At 38.2% G+C, this 18,034-nt stretch overlaps 1 protein-coding gene across 2 annotated transcripts; it reads left to right on the top strand.

Annotated features, from left to right (window-relative positions):
* Positions 1–2,651: 2,651 nt before the first annotated feature.
* Positions 2,652–14,057, top strand: LOC308686429 (uncharacterized protein). Of its 2 annotated transcripts, none has more exons than XM_081394859.1 (13): positions 2,652–2,745; positions 3,756–3,830; positions 4,045–4,134; positions 4,968–5,033; positions 5,248–5,337; positions 6,176–6,241; positions 6,456–6,545; positions 7,333–7,438; positions 7,540–7,610; positions 7,698–7,917; positions 9,459–9,603; positions 9,688–9,713; positions 13,791–14,007. In XM_081394859.1, the coding sequence occupies exons 1-11, from the start codon at positions 2,653–2,655 to the stop codon at positions 9,494–9,496; spliced, it is 1,005 nt and encodes a 334-aa protein (XP_081250985.1). In that variant the 5' UTR covers position 2,652; the 3' UTR covers positions 9,497–9,603; positions 9,688–9,713; positions 13,791–14,007. The 2 variants fall into 2 exon arrangements, with proteins under 2 accessions (XP_081250985.1, XP_081250986.1); XM_081394860.1 differs by lacking the exon at positions 2,652–2,745 and adding an exon at positions 2,879–2,936 and having other exon boundaries at positions 9,688–9,741; positions 13,791–14,057.
* The last annotated feature ends 3,977 nt before the right edge of the window (positions 14,058–18,034 follow it).

Raw genomic sequence — 18,034 nt, 5'->3', positions numbered from 1 at the left:
TATTTTAGAATTACATTTTTCAGATGAACTTAACAGCAAAGGGTTTCTTGGTCAGTGAGCTCCTTGCTGTCTAAGTGGATGGTTCTTAGCCTAAACAAGCTGCCAAAGTGGGCCAAACTTTATTCTGCCAGTCAGAGATCTTGCCATGTGAGACTAGTGTTTGAGAAAACTGTTTGTTTTGTTTCTACTAGTGTTGCAGAAAGTACATACTGCACCAATACTATTGTTTAATAGTTTTATTGTTGAAAAAAAGTATAGGTTGCTTTGGATAAAGAGTGTATAAATATCAAATGATGTGAAGGTGCTGTAACGATTTAGGTCATATTGCTATATATAATGATCTAAAACAAATTCAGGTAAGCTTTAGAGATAACCAAACAGATGTTTACAGACTACAATGCTTGTTTCTTGGTAGAAATTGAGTCATAAGTAAAAAGAGGGCTACTACTCTATCCTTGGGGTCAAGAAAATAAAATAAAATAAAATAAAATAAAATAAAATAAAATAAAAAGTATCTAGAAATGATCGTCCATCAGCAGATTGCAGAATTTAAATCAAGTGTGCCTGCTGAGTAGTTGCCATCGAGATGAATGGGAATGCTAACGGTTAGCTCTAAGTATTGTCACAGAAAGAGGTGTAAATTCTCAGGACACTTATTTCTGTGGTATTGGTGTTGAAGTAGGGAAATTTTATGAATAATATTCAAATGACTCCTGTAGAACTCTTGTTTTCTTTTCATCCTGATTCACTCCACACAAACATATTTGTCCTGTTGCTAACATAACAGTGATAATATCTTCAGGGTTCTCAAGTCTCACGCATTGGCCGTGAGACACACGCAATTCAACCAGTTCACACGCTCACACGCCACACCGTGTATTTCTCACGCTGAAAAGGCAATTCCAACCAAGTTGTCCTACAAGCTTTATATATAACGTTGTATACGAGGCGCGGGCACACAAAGTGAAGGTTTCTGCCGCCAGCACGTATCTCGGCCAGATTGCGTTCGTTAATAGGCAACATAGATGCGCGAACTCACGGAAGTTGACGGAACATTCTCGGCCACCGTACGTTCGTTACTAGGTAACCAACAACATCGCGCGAACACACGTCGTGATGATGGAGAAGGTAAGTTGGAAGAAAGCTCGTCTAACATTTTAAGGCTAGAACATTTAATATATAGCCCATCGTTTACCTTATTATTGATGCAGTCAAAAACTCTACAGCTACTTTGCAACCAGGCCAGAAGCTTTGGCTCAGTTTGGCTAGCTTACGTTATCTGAAACTAAGGGAAATGTTTGTGGGTATGGGAAGGAATGAAGATGTATTTCTTTTTATTTCATTTTATTTTAAATAAATTTAAATGTATTTATTTTATTTTATTTTAAATTATATATTATACTGTATTAATAGTATTTCTAGTTACATTAAGGCTACATACGTATTAAAGCAGAGTGCTCTGGGTAATATATATCCTGTCAAAACATACATTAATCATTGCCATTGCATTTGTATTTTTCAAACACTTACAACACAAAACACATTTCATAAGCTGGAGTGTGTACTCTTGTGTACACACACACACACACACACACACACACACACCTTAATAATACACTAATATGTCATTTGTTCACAATGTCCCACCACACAATAAATCATTATGCCGTTTCAACTAGACACATTCAAAATGCAAAAATATTTGTTTTTCCAAACTGTTTGGAGCAATTTGTTAACTTATTTGTAATTTTGAAATATAACATTAAAGAGTATATTTTATGTGATGAATTGCTCTGTCATTTATTAGATTTACTAATTGTTATAATTTCAATTTGTGCTGGTTAATTATGAACAATGGGTAAAATTGGGGGGCGGGGACAGGTGGGGGCGGGACTCCATTAGGCTCCTCCCCCAACCACATGTGATCTCACTCCAAGCTTTTGATAAAACTTGAGAACCCTGTATCTTTCCTGACCATGCTCTGTGTGTAGGTTTCTTTGGTGAACTGGTGTAAATAACTTTCCTAGCAGTTCTCAGTTTGTGGCTGCCCCCATCTGGCTGAAAGGTGAATTTTTTGCTTTGTGTGACCTGCCGGGACTTGATGATTTGTTTTGAGAATTTCGGCCAGCATTAGTCCATAAAGAATAGCATGCAAAGTTACAAACACACACATACTTGCAGAAACAGCGCTTTTTTGGGAATTTATTGCATGTGGAAAGATAAACTTTTGTAGGGGTGTGTGTGTGTGTGTGTGTGTGTGTGTGTGTGTGTGTGTGTGTGTGTGTGTGTGTGTGTGTTGGTATATGTGGTTTACATGGACAACACGCCAGACATTTCACCTGGGCTCCACGGACCTAAGGGTAATACGGGGACTATGCCAAGGTCCTCGTAAATCAAAGAGTGTAACTGCATTTGTTAGTGTCTGAACAACATATATTCTCTTTTTCTTTGAAAGTCCTCATTTACCACTTGACCTGATTTTGAGTGTATCCCAGTGTATAGAACAGCGACCCCACAGCTGGGTTTTATATTGCAGTTTCATACACATTTCTGATACACACGGTGCATTTTGGCGGGCCGTCTTGTGATTGGCTGGTTTGCGCACGTGGGCGGTAACAAACGGAAGTCGACGGGATGCTCCGCCCATAGCACATGGCCCAGCTGTCGCTAATTAAATACCTAATGGACCACACCTCGGAAGTGTCAGCTCGACGTCGTTGGATTTACTGGATTAAATACATACAGGTAATAATTATATTTATAAATATAGCTGCATTTTTGCATTAAGTGTTTCTTATTTGCAAGAAATTGTAACTTGTAACTTACAATTACTGTAAAATGCTATATATTTACCACAATGTTAGCTGAGCTAGCTTGAGTGGCTATCAACATGTCCTGCTCATTAAGCCTCAGGCTAAAGAGGTGGAGGGCAAAAGGTAGAGATGAGGACAGAAGTAACATTGCCAGCAAGTCAAATTTGGTAGTTTTGTTTTTAAAATGAAAGCTAGCTAGGTTTAGTTGAGCTTGTGGCTACCGCATGGCTTAATGAGCAAGGCGTAGCTAGTTAAAGCCTTAACTTTTATTACAGACATTGTGTTTGTTTTATAGAATTAAATACTTTCTTAGTAGCCCACATTATTTTATTTAAATATGAAGTTGCAGTGACACAGGAAGGCTGTTATATCATTAATATGAGTACTTTCAGGCCATTAAATAAATGTAATGCGTTTATGATGTTCTGTTAGTGTACTAAACCTGTAAGATAAATTAATTGGTACCTAGTAACCAACCACAATGATCAATATACAAAACATGAGGGGCAACAGACCTGACAAGTATCTTGTGCAGTGTGTAAAGTGTTTTTTATATATATATATATATATATATATATATATATATATATATATATATATATATATATATATATAATTACAAGTTGTTAACTGTTTTTATCTTCTTGACTTCATTTAACTAACTTTGTGAAATTGTTAGTTCTCATATAAGAAATGCTTTAACCATAGAACATTTCACATACCAAAATACTGTACATTTTCCATCTAGCTTCAGGTGGAACATGATTTTTATAGCTTTTGTTAGCACCACCTAACCAGCAAACCATAGATGATACTGACCATTACAGAATGTTAGAACAAAAACAATGAAGTCATCAAATGCTGTGTTCATCAGAGTGTAGTTTTCATAATCCACGGTCTCCTATGTGTATATTATTATTATATTTTTTTTCCTTTTTACAGGGCCTTGATGATGAAATGGCCCCAAAGATGTGTGGTACCACAAACCCCCCATTCACAACTGATGACACTGAAGAGGTATGTCCTCACAAAAGATAGATTTTTATTAATATCTTGCACTTGATTGTTAATATCAAAGAAGTTGTCAGTGAGTTTTAATGCAAGGTTTTCCTCTGTCTTTGTCAACAGTAGAATGGTTTCTTTTTTTACTCAGATGTCAAATGTCCTCTATAGTGTCACGCTCCCAGGACTTTCTCTTTATTGTCCTTTGTCTCTGTTTCATCTTCTACAGCTGACCACTGAGAGCAAGTGCACCCATACAGCCGTCAGCCACCCGAATCAGACTAGTCCAGAGCTCGGCCCATGCACCAAGGTTGGAGAGGTAAATTAAATCTCATGTACAACTTATTTGTGGCAAAATGTTAAATCTGCCAACCTATTTCAATATGTGTGTGTGTGTGTGTGTGTGTGTGTGTGTGTAGTCGCCTGAGTAGAACGTGCTTTATGTGGACAGTCGCCTGAGTAGAACATGCTTTATGTGGACAGGCGCCTGAGTAGAACGTGCTTTATGTGGACAATGGAATGGAAGGACATTTGTCTAAACATGCTTTTTCAAGCTTCAGTCAGTATAATATCTGAGTGTGTGTATCAAACACTGAACCCCACCCAAACATGACTTGGGAGGTCCATGCAGTTTAGAGGGTCCCGTCCCCAGAGGCATCACTTTGGTTTTTAAGAACACTTGGACTGCCTGCATTGGATCTTTATGTTTGTTTAATGTGAATGCTAAGTTGTTTGGTTACATGTAATGGAAAGGCACCCATTCAACAGCACTGACGAAAATTCATGACAAGATGTCATTTAAAAGAATCATAGCAAATCTAAGAACTATAAAAGGACTAACCCCTCACTCCATGTAAAAGCTTAGTCAATTATTCTAGAAGTGCAATCATTCTACGAAGTTGGCTGACAATAGATAAACAACAAAGTAATCAAATGCTGTATTCATCAGTGTAGTTTTCATAGTCTACAGACTGTAGTCATGTGGCCTGTTCAGTGTCAAAGAACCGTTTCAGAGACTACATGTTTTCCACAAAACACTCACTGAAATACAGCCATGATATCGTTTCACTGAATGCTACACAGGGAACATCTTGTCTTCAAGATATTTGTTATAATTTATCTTTTTTTTTGTTGTTTTTTTCCTTTTTACAGGGCCTTGATGATGAAATGGCCCCAAAGATGTGTGGTACCACATTCACAACTGATGACACTGAAGAGGTATGTCCTCACAAAAGATAGATTTTTATTAATATCTTGCTCTTGATTGTTAATATCAAAGAAGTTGTCAGTGAGTTTTAAAGCAAGGTTTTCCTCTGTCTTTGTCAACAGTAGAATGGTTTCTTTTTTTACTCCGATGTCAAATGTCCTCTATAGTGTCACGCTCCCAGGACTTTCTCTTTATTGTCCTTTGTCTCTGTTTCATCTTCTACAGCTGACCACTGAGAGCAAGTGCACCCATACAGCTGTCAGCCACCCGAATCAGAATAGTCCAGAGCTCGGCCCATGCACCAAGGTTGGAGAGGTAAATTAAATCTCATGTACAACTTATTTGTGGCAAAATGTTAAATCTGCCAACCTATTTCAATATGTGTGTGTATGTGTGTGTGTGTAGTCGCCTGAGTAGAACATGCTTTATGTGGACAGGCGCCTGAGTAGAACATGCTTTATGTGGACAGGCGCCTGAGTAGAACGTGCTTTATGTGGACAATGGAATGGAAGGACATTTGTCTAAACGTGCCTTTTCAAGCTTCAGTCAGTATAATATCTGAGTGTATGTGTATCAAACACTGAACCCCACCCAAACATGACTTGGGAGGTCCATGCAGTTTAGAGGGTCCCGTCCCCAGAGGCATCACTTTGGTTTTTAAGAACACTTGGACTGCCTGCATTGGATCTGTATGTTGGTTTAATGTGAATGCTAAGTCGTTTGGTTACATGTAATGGAAAGGCACCCTATTAGTTATACTGGGCTACAAGAAGTCAGCTCCTGGCACTGAGGCTAACCACAAATTCCCCATCTACAATTTAAAAATATGAAGAAGGTATATCTTCATATAGGATATGCTTTAAATAAGCTGCATTCAAACATTCAAAGGAAAAAAACAAAAACTCAGATAATATCTACAAGGGCTAAATTCTGCACAAACCTTCAATTTCAAACTCATCCAGTGACTTCCCCTGGATGCTGCAAAGGTTTCCTTTCTCCATTGACAAAAGGAGTTTGGAAATCTTAGCAAGTTGTGTTGTGGGAACTGGTAATCTGTAGAAGTCGAGGTGAACACGAATGTGTTCATCAGAGTAGTTTCCATAGTCCACGGTCTACAATATTTTTGTTATTTAATTTTTTTTACTTTTTACAGGGCTTTGATGATGAAATGGCTCCAAAGATGTGTGGTACCACATTCACAACTGATGACACTGAAGAGGTATGTCCTCACAAAAGATAGATTTTTATTAATATCTTGCTCTTGATTGTTAATATCAAAGAAGTTGTCAGTGAGTTTTAAAGCAAGGTTTTCCTCTGTCTTTGTCAACAGTAGAATGGTTTCTTTTTTTACTCCGATGTCAAATGTCCTCTATAGTGTCACGTTCCCTGGACTTTCTCTTTATTGTCCTTTGTCTCTGTTTCATCTTCTACAGCTGACCACTGAGAGCAAGTGCACCCATACAGCCGTCAGCCACCCGAATCAGAATAGTCCAGAGCTCGGCCCATGCACCAAGGTTGGAGAGGTAAATTAAATCTCATGTACAACTTATTTGTGGCAAAATGTTAAATCTGCCAACCTATTTCAATATGTGTGTGTGTGTGTGTGTGTGTGTGTGTGTAGTCGCCTGAGTAGAACATGCTTTATGTGGACAGGCGCCTGAGTAGAACATGCTTTATGTGGACAGGCGCCTGAGTAGAACGTGCTTTATGTGGACAATGGAATGGAAGGACATTTGTCTAAACATGCCTTTTCAAGCTTCAGTTAGTATAATATCTGAGTGTGTGTATCAAACACTGAACCCCACCCAAACATGACTTGGGAGGTCCATGCAGTTTAGAGGGTCCCGTCCCCAGAGGCATCACTTTGGTTTTTAAGAACACTTGGACTGCCTGCATTGGATCTGTATGTTGGTTTAATGTGAATGCTAAGTCGTTTGGTTACATGTAATGGAAAGGCACCCTATTAGTTATACTGGGCTACAAGAAGTCAGCTCCTGGCACTGAGGCTAACCACAAATTCCCCATCTACAATTTAAAAATATGAAGAAGGTATATCTTCATATAGGATATGCTTTAAATAAGCTGCATATAAATAAGATACGCTATAAATAACAAAATACAATGCAATAAAAGGGTAATCATATGTATCAGGTAAATTAAATGTCACATTGGTATTGAATTTAAAATTATTAGATATCGACATGTAATATGAAATATATTTCTGTCCAAACTATGTGGCGTAAATATGAAATATCTTTGTCCAAACTATGTGGCATAAGTAAATACTACAATAATTTTTTTTGCCAACAGTGTCAAAAACACTGCCTTGTGTGTGCAACAGTATCCTCCTTGGACAAGTGTGTTCGTTGTGTGGGACCCGTATCTTCCTTCAAGTGGCTTGGCTATCAATGCACAGGTTAGATATTTAGTGAATTAGTATAGAGTGTATATGTGTTGTGCTCTAACCACTTAAATAGACCTGCAGTGTTAACATTGTTTTACTCAAATGTGTTCCAGTTTGTTCAGGGGTCTGGCATAAATCCTGCCTCAAGCAAATTAAAAGAGATGACTTTAACAGCACAGCACAGGTGAGTATCTACTAAGTGAGTGTTGAACTTGAACTGTCTATAAGATTCAATCACCATGTCAAATAATTTGCTTTCTCACCAATTCAGGCGCAGCAGTCTCCTAAGGCTTCTGATGATGAACTGCTGTCAGATCAGGACAAAATTCCACATCCAGCATTGGACAAAATATCATCTGATGATGCTGAGGACATGTCTGACAAGGAATACATACCTGATTCGGAGTCAGAATATTCTTTGTCATTACTTGCCAGTAAAGGAAACCTTTGCAGCATCCAGGGGAAGTCACTGGATGAGATTGAAATTGAAGGTATGTACAGAAATTAGCCCTTGTAGATATTATCTGAGTTTTTGTTTTTTTAGATAAACATCAAGGCTTGGCGTTGTCAGCATCCCTTTCCAAGAAAAAAAAAATCACCTTTCATGTCCAAGTATGAGTCGAGGAGCGAGGACTACTATTCAGAAATATAAACTTAAGTCTACAGTATGGCTGGACAGTAATTCAAAATTATGTTTGTGTAGGTGCAGTCGAATTACTTTAAATATTAACCTAATATCATATTGTGTAATCATTTATCTTATGTGCTCATGGACCACCTTAAACATAAACGCAGGTATAATAGCTCAAAACTACTACTTTGCAAAAAGTGGCAAGTACAAAACCAAGTACTTTCTTTTCCTTATTTTATGTGGCTATTTCAACCACAGATTTTTATGTCCAGCTATTTATGAGAGTTTTACCAGAGCTGTAAACTATTTGAGTAAATGTAATTAGTAATGTAATTTTGGCTACTTTGTAGTTGTACTGAGTATCAAAGATATTAGCTACTTTTACTCTACTTGACTACATGAAGTTTAGTCAAGTACTTTTACTCTACTTGACTTTTGAAGAAGTAAATGAACTTTTTACTCCAATACATTTGTGATGAGTAATGCAATTACAAATTACATTTTGCATGGCACCTAACTTTTCTTTATTGCAAAAACAAACTGCTGCAGAAAGTGATATTTCCATCTAAGTGGCATTGACTGAACTATATCTTGTGAGTTTTGCCCTTACTCACCCAAACTTGTCAACAAGTCTACTTTACGTGAATGCGAGTGCATTAGTAGGTGCTAAATCGCAGACGGTTGATTTAGATGAAGTCAGGACTGCAGCCAGTGATGAGTCCGAAACCAGCACATCCAGTGCAATTAGACTTTGACTATTTAATTTTACTTAACAATTTTTTTTTTATCCACATTATTGACAAGGCCTTTTTGAAGGATATTGGTTTGCGTGTGGCCTTTTTGTGCACTTGAGCTTAACTGAGACTTGAGAGTTTGTAAACGCTTAAATAGATAGTTCACCCAAAAATGAAAATTGTCATCATTTACTCACCATCAAGTTGTTACAAACTTCTTTGTTCTGCTGTACTAGTCATTGGCTGGCAAAATCTGCTTGGTTACAAAATATCTATCTTTGTGTACCGCAGAACAAAGAAATGTATACAGGTTTGGGGTTGAGGTTGACTACATTTTTGGGTGAACAATCCCTTTAAGAGGCTGTTGTGTCGACCCTGATTTATTAGACTATTGAGGTGTTCAGTTTTATTTAGATTTTAGAAAATAAACATGACTTCTCATTTTACAAATCAATTGTTTCTTATTTTCACCTGCATGTCTCAGTGTCAAGGACTAGTGCATCTTTGAGCCTAGATTTAGTATAATACTAAAGTATTGTTAATCACTTTTACTCGTATTGGTGACTGGTAATCGAGTAATTTATGCTGCAAGGTATCTGTCTTTTTACTCAAGTATGGTTTTCAAGTACTCTTTCCACCTCTGAGTTTTACTAATGCCATTTTCCAGATGAGATTGCGTTAAGTGATGCTGAAGACTGGGAGTGAATCTGATGACAGCAACACAGATCTCACCGCATCAGAGCTTGGAACTGTGGAGCCTATGGATATTGACTCTACAACCACAGAGCAAGACCATGACATGGGAGACTTTGGTATGTTAATTCAATTCATAGTCTCTGCTGATAAAATGTATTTTTTCCTGTGACAAAAGTAACTTGTTAAATTGTTTTCAACAGGATCAGTGTAATTTGTGTCGTCCACAGTAAGTGAGAGTGTACCTCCCTCTGAAGGTAAGATGAAGGTAACCTCTCTCGTCTCAGTGCGTGCACTCAATCGCTCTGGCGCGCGGCGACAGTTTGATAGCACTTAGCTTAGCCCAGTTCATTCATTAGGGACCAAACAGAAATGAAGCTAGAAGCGACCAAACACCTCCAAGTTTTCCCTATTTAAATACAGTTACACGACCAAGTATGGTGACACAAAATAAAACGTGGCGCTTTTCTAAGCGGGTAAAAAGGATAACTATAGTGTATGGCGGAATAGCACTGGGAGCACTTCGGCTCGCGCAGTAAAAAGTCACGTTGGTTCTAATGACAGAAGTGAGAGGGAGAGGATTTTTCAAGCGTGACTTTTTACTGCGCCGAGTCGAAGTGCTCCCGAGTCCCAAGTAGAGATGCACGGATGGGCTATTATTTCATCCGCAACCGCATCGCAAAACTCATCATCCGTCCGCCATCCATCCGCACCAACTTTTTTGACCAATTTTCAGGGGTGCAAACACATGTATGGTCAAAAAAGAGAGAGGTAATCGAAGCCCTCGTCCCGCGGCAAATATCCAGATACTACATTGCCACCATCCCCAACCCACCCACCCCTATAGGCACATAGTCAAATGAAATTTAGAAAAACTATCTTGCACTTCTTCTTCTTGCTTTACTGCTACTTCCTGAAAACAATTTCACCTGATTTGAATAGCTCTTTTTGTAAAGAATTAATAATTCTAGGATGATTGGGGTAATTGTGTAGGGTAGGCCTAGTGCATCTGCATAGAAACTAATAAACAAAATACAAGCATCAGGCATGTGATTGGCTAAGGACAAAATAGCAGGAAAATATACTGAGACCCCAATATAGGCCATTTATTAGCCTATACTTTAAATTATCATTTATTTCTGTGATGCAAAGCTGAATTTTCAGGATCATTACTCCAGTAATTACTCCATGATGATTCATTATCAAAGTTGGAAACAGTTCTGCTGCTTAATATTTTTTTAATAACGTGTGATACTTTTAGGATACTTTGATGAATAAAAAGTAATAAAAATTAAAATAAAATTAAAAAGGAAGAAGAATTAAAAAAAAATAGAAATCTTTTGTAACAACAATATACTCTACTGGTCAGTAATTTGGGTTCAGTTTTTTTTTTCTTTTTTTGAAATAAATCAATACTTTTATTCAGCAAGGATGTGTTAAATTGATAAAAAGTGATAGTAAAGAAGATTTATATTATTAGAAAATATTTTTAATTATTTTGAATAAATGCAGTTCTTTTTAACCTTTTATTCATCAAATATTTTAGGCAGCAGAACTGTTTCCAACACTCATAATAAATCAGATTTCTAAAGGATCATGTGATAGACCGGATGTCACATGCTGAAAACTGGAGTAATGATCCTGAAAATTCAGCTTTGCATCACAGAAATAAATTATAATTTAAAGTATAATAAATTGAAAACCAATTATTTTAAATTGTAATAATATATCACAATATTAAAAAAACAAATCTGTATTTTTTATCAAATAAATGCAGGCTTGATGAGCAGAAGAAACTTCTTTCAAAAACATTAAAAATAGTAATGTTTCCAAACTTTTGGCCTGTACTGTATTCCCCCCAAAACTGCACAACTGTAGGGTAAAACATTAATAAAAAAGTGATAATAAATAATGCGTCTTAAAACTGACATGATTGTTACAAAATCACACAGTCTGGACTCTGGAGCTCTCAGAACTGCTTACATTAAGTTTAAGGTAAAAATAACTGCCATGAAATTATAGTATCTTACTCCCATGCAATTAGATAAACTGTTCATTCACTACATGACTTTACCTCTGTCTTTATCCCCTTTTATCCTCTTCTCTTCTTTTTGGCTCTGTATCTATCGCAGACTATAATGCTCATTTATAATGTGTCATGTAAATTCGGCCATCCGTCACAATCAGGAAACTTTCACCGTGTCTAGAACTGGCGCGAGCTGCCAGGGCCGTTTCTACGAGCCTGTGTGTTAAGCGCCCTCAAAAAAAAAGCAATGTCTACATTGGATGCGGCGTCGAGCACACTACACAACAAATTACCAACAACTGATCGCGCGCGCGCTCTGTTTCTGACGCACTTCAAGCACTGGCTGGGCGGGTATTCCGGGGAAAGATTGCATCTCTCTGCCATCTGTAACCATGTTGACGTGCCGCCGGGGTGGCCGCGATCCGCGGCGATTGTGGTTCCGTCCCGGGTTACCATGGTGACGGCTGAAATTACTCGAAAAAATCGATAGGCCTATTTTTTAAATTACAAATATGCATTTGTCAAAACCGAGAGACTTTCATGCATCAAAATGTAACTTATTAATATGTATTTGCGCCTTCTATTTTGTCTGGAAACTTCCAACACTCTTGCGTGTCGCGTGAAAAATAGGCGTCGGTTGCGGTTCTATTTCTAGCACGCGGTTTCGGCGCGGCTCGAGAAGTGTGTGTGTGTGTCACGCAGGCATTGTGCTCTAACACAAGCTCTGACCAGTTAACACGAGAGCGGACATAAAAACGGACACTCCACGCCACGCAGGGAGAAATGTGATGCAGTGGCAGATCCAGAGTGAGACAGAAACACTAGTGGTTCACGCTTGCGCACATACTGCTGGTTTGGCGCGCAGTGTTCTGATTCGCTATTTCCTATTTACTTGTTGGTGGATGCAATCCAGAATTACTGTTGGTTAAATTATAATCAGACCCTCTCAGACCCCCCCCCCCCCCCTTAAAAAAAAAAACTCTTCGGATCTGCACGATTCACACAAGTCACCCAAACGGACGTGAAAAAAGCGGGAGGCGCCGAAAAGCGCGCTGTTTGCACCCCTGAATTTTCAAAACCGCACCCACCCGCCATCCGCTGATTGGGCAATGCAATTTAAAAAAAAGACAAACCATCAATTTAATATATATATATATATATATATATATATATATAAGGATGCATTTATAGCGTTTTGGGGGAAAAAATGGATGGATGACCTTCTATTGCCTTTGTTTTTAATTCTCCTTTTTTGAGTTTGTCACGTAAAGTTACCTCCTTCGCCGGCGTTGCCATCTCTGATAATAACAAGCAGTCTGCATAGACTCGACTAGGCCATATTACTGCGTAATGAAAATTTGACTTTTAAAGTGTGCTCTTTTTTTTTTTTTTTTTTTTTTTTTGGATGTAGGTATAGTTAGATAGCAATATTTACATATATTTTTCATTTGATTGGTTCAACCGCCCGCCACCCGCCCAAATTTAATTAAAATATTATTTTTCGTCACGTCATCCGCCCGATCCGCGGCTGTAACCGTCAACCGCGCATCTCTAGTCCCAAGTGCTATGTCGCCATACATCATAGTTATCCTTTTTACCCGCTTAAAGTGCCACGTTTTAATTTGTGTCACCATACTTGGTTGTGTAACTACTCGACTAACTGTATTTAAATAGGGAAAACTTGGAGGTGTTTGGTCGCTTCTAGCTTCATTTCTGTTTCGTCGCTAATGAATGAACTGGGCTAAGCTAAGTGCTATCCAAGTTCAGCCGCGCGCCAGAGCGATTGAGTGCACGCACTGAGACGAGAGAGGTATGCATCAACTCGTCTTAGTTAAGGGAATAACAGTTTAATATGAAAAAAATGGTGAAGTATCCCTTTAACAGAAGGATTATTATGCACGTCTTTGTGATGTTTTCAACTATCAAAATGCAAGAGTAATCTTAAAGAAAGAGATATAAATAAATAGCCCTAAATTTTATTTTTAGATTGTAGTATTACTTACTGCAATTAATTCAAATAGTAAAAGGTTTGGCCACATAAATAGATGAACAGCAAAGACATTCTAATATTACACTCCATATTGTCCACACTCTAGTGGGTTAATAAAGTTGGTGAAATCACATCGAGTGAGCAACCAACTGATACCCAGAGTGAATTAAGAAAAGTAAACTGCAATTTCTTGTCAACTGTGGCATTAACTGAACTCATGTTTTGATGGCTTCAACTGGACAACACATTTTGTTTGAGATATATTCTTTTTTTGTTTGCCTATCTTCCAGGGAATTATGCTGATGAGGAACATGGATCCAGAAGAGTGGCGAAGAAAGTATGGTCTAAGGCTGAGGTCGCCGCAGTAATGCGACACTACAAAGGTCATATAAGCAGGGGAAAACTGGCCACCAAAACTGGTGGTAGACCCCGTGTTAGCACAAAGAACAGTGCAAAATATAAGGGACTTTGTACAAAATAGAGGAATAGCTGCAAAGAGGCAGTCAGAAAAAAAAAGATTTAAATACACTGACTATTGTGGTGGTGTTTCTATGTTTGTGTTAAAGGAACACTTCGACCTTTTGGGACTTTAGCTTATTCCCCGTATCCCCCAGAGTTAGATAAGTCCACACACACCCTTCTCATCTCCGTGCGTGCCGTAACTCTGTCTGACGCACCCACCGCTAGCCTAGCTTAGCACAAACACTGGAGGTAAACGGCTCCAGCTAGCATACTGCTCCCAATAAGTGACAAAATAACGCCAACATTCTCCTATTTACATGTTGTGATTTGTATAGTCACGGTGTGTATGAATAACAAGGTCACATGACACACAGCCGTCTTCTAACCGTATACATACTGGGAACTAAATTCTCATAGATTTTACTATATAGAAGGCGAAGCACTGCTGGCAGGAGTGATTAGCGCAACCCTCTGAGCGAACTCTCTGCTCCTCACCACGGGCTTCTCAGGTCCTGCGAGCAAATCCCTCCGCCCAAGTAGCAGTGCTTCGTCTTCTGAGAATTTAGTTCCCAGTATGTATATGGTTAGAAGATGTCCATGTCTCATGTGACCTTGTTATTTGTTCACGCTGTGACTATACAAATCACAACATGTAAATAGGAAAATGTTGGCGTTATTTTGTCACTTATTGGGAGCAGTATGCTAGCTGGAGCCGTTTACCTCCAGTGTTTGTGCTAAGCTAGGCTAGCGGTGGGTGCGTCAGACAGAGTTACGGCACACACAGAGATGAGAAGGGTGTGTGTGGACTTATCTAACTCTGGGGGATACGGCGAATAAGCTAAAGTCCCAAAAGTCCAAAGTTCCTTTAATGTTTTAAATAGAGGCCATCACAAAAGCAAACTGTTAAACAGTTTTTAGTTTTTTTATATTTTATTTATTTTTTTGTTATGAGCAACCATGGGTATTTTGAAGTTGGGTAAGAATAACTTATTTGACCTTTTTTTTTGTTGCCTATGGCTTGCTCAGTTGGGGATACTTCATTTAATTTAATTAATCAATCAATAATTCTATTGATCAGCATTACCAAACGTGGACGTTTTACACTAGAAACAAACATTGATGTATTATTTTAATTGAATACTGTGAAGCTGCTTTGATACAATCTGTATTGTGAAAAGTGCTATATAAATAAAGTTGACTTGACTTTTTTGCTCAATTCTCATTGTCATGGCACTGGTGTTGTGTGACAATCTATTGTTTAGCTCTTACAGGCTGTTATCTGGCTGTTAGCCATTGTCACCAACTAACAATGGTGATGTTAGAGTTGTGCAATAAAATAATAATTCAAGTCCCATTAATGCTTGGTGGTGTCAGGTTAATGTGTATTTGTGTTAGTGTATTTATGTTAATGAGCAAGTGACGTCATTGTCCCTTTAAAGTCCCATTAATGCTTGGTGGTGTCAGGTTAATGTGTATGTGTATTTATGTTAATGAGGAAGTGACGTCATTGTCCCTTTAAAGTCCCAATAATGTTTGTTTTGGTCCTTATAAGTCACATATTTTTCAAAATGAGAACTGTCTCTATAAACCACAATAGTTTTAGGGTGGTGTGTATCACGCTCTGAAGGGTGTATCTGAAGTCTAAAGTGTCCTGAATTTTTTTCAAATTTTTTTGAGTGTTTTAATCGAACTCTCATAGCTCTAGGACCTCAGGAAAGGGTAGTCCATCTAAACCACCACCGGGCCTGTTTGGAGAAAAAGTCTGGCTAATCCACATAAACCAGTATGTGTGTGTGTGTGTGTGTGTGTGTGTGTGTGTGAGAGAGAGAGAGAGAGGGAGGCTGAATAGAATCAGTAGTCTAGCCAGAGGTTTATTTTGGCTTCCTCAAAAGAGTTTTGTTTAATTTGAGAAAAATAAGCTCAGAAGAAGTATGCAGAATACATCACTGATTGTTTTGAATGTTATCTGAAATCATGGGAGGAGAGGTGAGCTATTTTTTTTATAAACAAGTGGACTTTGTTGTGTTCATAAGTGTTATGGACCTCCTTAATGTGTGTGAGATCTGAAGTGAATGAGTAAACAAGATGGATGAAGTTCGCTACTCCTGTCTTGTGTGCTTTATTGCTGCTTACTAACTCCTGACAGACACCACAGACATAGGCCTACTATTTTCTCATGGCAATAAATTGTCAAAGAATTTTTATTTAAAAAAGCAATAAATTGTGTGTATAAGTAATCATTGTGTATATTCACACCAAGAGCGATAAAGATAACCTTACTGACAACTATATATTAGCATCCACAACAATGCATGATAACATTCTGTTTATTATGAGCATAAATGCCACTTTAAATGCTCGAGCTCTTTGAAACAGGATGGATTCTGATTGGCTGCCAATGTTGTAATCATTCATCAGCTGAAAAAAAAGTTATTTGAAAGTGATTCCAACAATTTCTTCCTCTGTTGTTATTGTTATAGTTGTGGTGTGGACCTCCCTATTCTAATAAAATTAGGATGATTATTAAAACTTTATACTTATCATTATCGTCATAATTTTTGTCCTTGGTATGAACTGGCCTTAAAGGGATAGTTCACCCAAAAATAAAAAAATAAATACCCCTTGATTTACTCACCCTTAAGATGTATATGTATATGAAATTCCTCTTTTAGACAAATACAATCTGTGTTATATTAAAAAATGTCCTGGCTCTTCCAAGCTTTATAATTACCGTGAATGGCCATTAAAGGGATAGTTCACTTTGAAATGAAATTTTGGTATGTTTTAGCTTACCTCAAGGGCATCCAAGATGTAGGTGTCTTTTTTTCCGCAGTAGTTTAAATTTTGATATTTTTAGGTCAAACCGTTCTTGTCTGACAGTCTTATCATGCAGGTCTATGGTCACTGTCTCAAGAGCATGCACAGAGTCCAAATTAAAACAATTCCCCATCGTCTAAATTAAACAATTCCCCATCGTAAGTACACATTGATGGCCTAAGACACGAAACGAGCGGTTTGTGTGAGAAAACGAACAGTATTTATAACGTTTTTAGCTCTATTTCCCAAAAGCCACGTCCAAGTGATCTGAGGGCGCGCGCACATCCTGGTGTGTGACATGTACGCAGACTGGTGCATAGAAATATATACTAGATGGGGAATTGTTTTAATTTGGACTCTGTGCATGCTCTTTGAGACAGTAACCATAGACCTGCATTATATGACTGACAGAAAAGAACGGTTTGACCTAAAAATATCAAAATTGAAACTACTGCGGAAAAAAAGACACCTACATCTTGGATGCCCTTGAGGTAAGCTAAAACATACCAAAATTTAATTTCAAAGTGAACTATCCCTTTAATCCACACGGCTCTGGGTGGTTAAAGGCACACTATGCAGTTTGCCCCTATGCCCCTAGAGTCGCTGTGGAGAACTTGTATTTAACGTTACTGTCATAAATACCACTCACGCAGAGCCGGCTCTGCACTCTTCCGACCACGTTTCTTCGTTTTCTTCGTCGACTCTGCCATGATTCACGTCTGAAATGCGTGCTAGTGTCTTCCATAGAGGCTGCTTCATATGTTGTTGATGTAAAGCAAGTCGAGATTCTCGCGATATTTGTCGGGGCGCCATCTCTCAAACTTGCATTGCTGGTTTTGCCAGTGGCGAACAGGGCTGGGCAACAAACTCAAGCTCCTTCGACATTTCTCTTTAAAAATTCTCGTTTTAGACTTGACTGGTGACTGGTGTTTTGATCTTCTGCTCCTCCGCGTTCATCAATGCGTCGTGCTTTAGGGTCACAGGTTACTCTTTCACCGTAAATCGATGCGTACGGCTGTCTGCCGGAAGCTAGTTATTTTAGTCGATAAAGTTTTAAATATGGATATTTTTCTCACACAAACGCATCGCTACACTTCTGAAGGCCTTTATTAACCCCCCAGAACTGTGTGGAGGACTTTTATCATGAATGGATGCTCTTTTATGGGCTTCGAAACATAAACAACCATTCACTGCCATTATAAAGCTTGGAAGAACCAGGACATTTTTTAATATAACTCCGAATGTATTCGTCTTA

The sequence above is a fragment of the Scardinius erythrophthalmus genome (genome assembly GCF_964197995.2).
Source record: "Scardinius erythrophthalmus genome assembly, contig: HAP1_SCAFFOLD_276, whole genome shotgun sequence".
NCBI classification, from domain to species: Eukaryota; Metazoa; Chordata; class Actinopteri; order Cypriniformes; family Leuciscidae; genus Scardinius; species Scardinius erythrophthalmus.
This window is presented reverse-complemented; position numbering and strand designations above follow the sequence as displayed.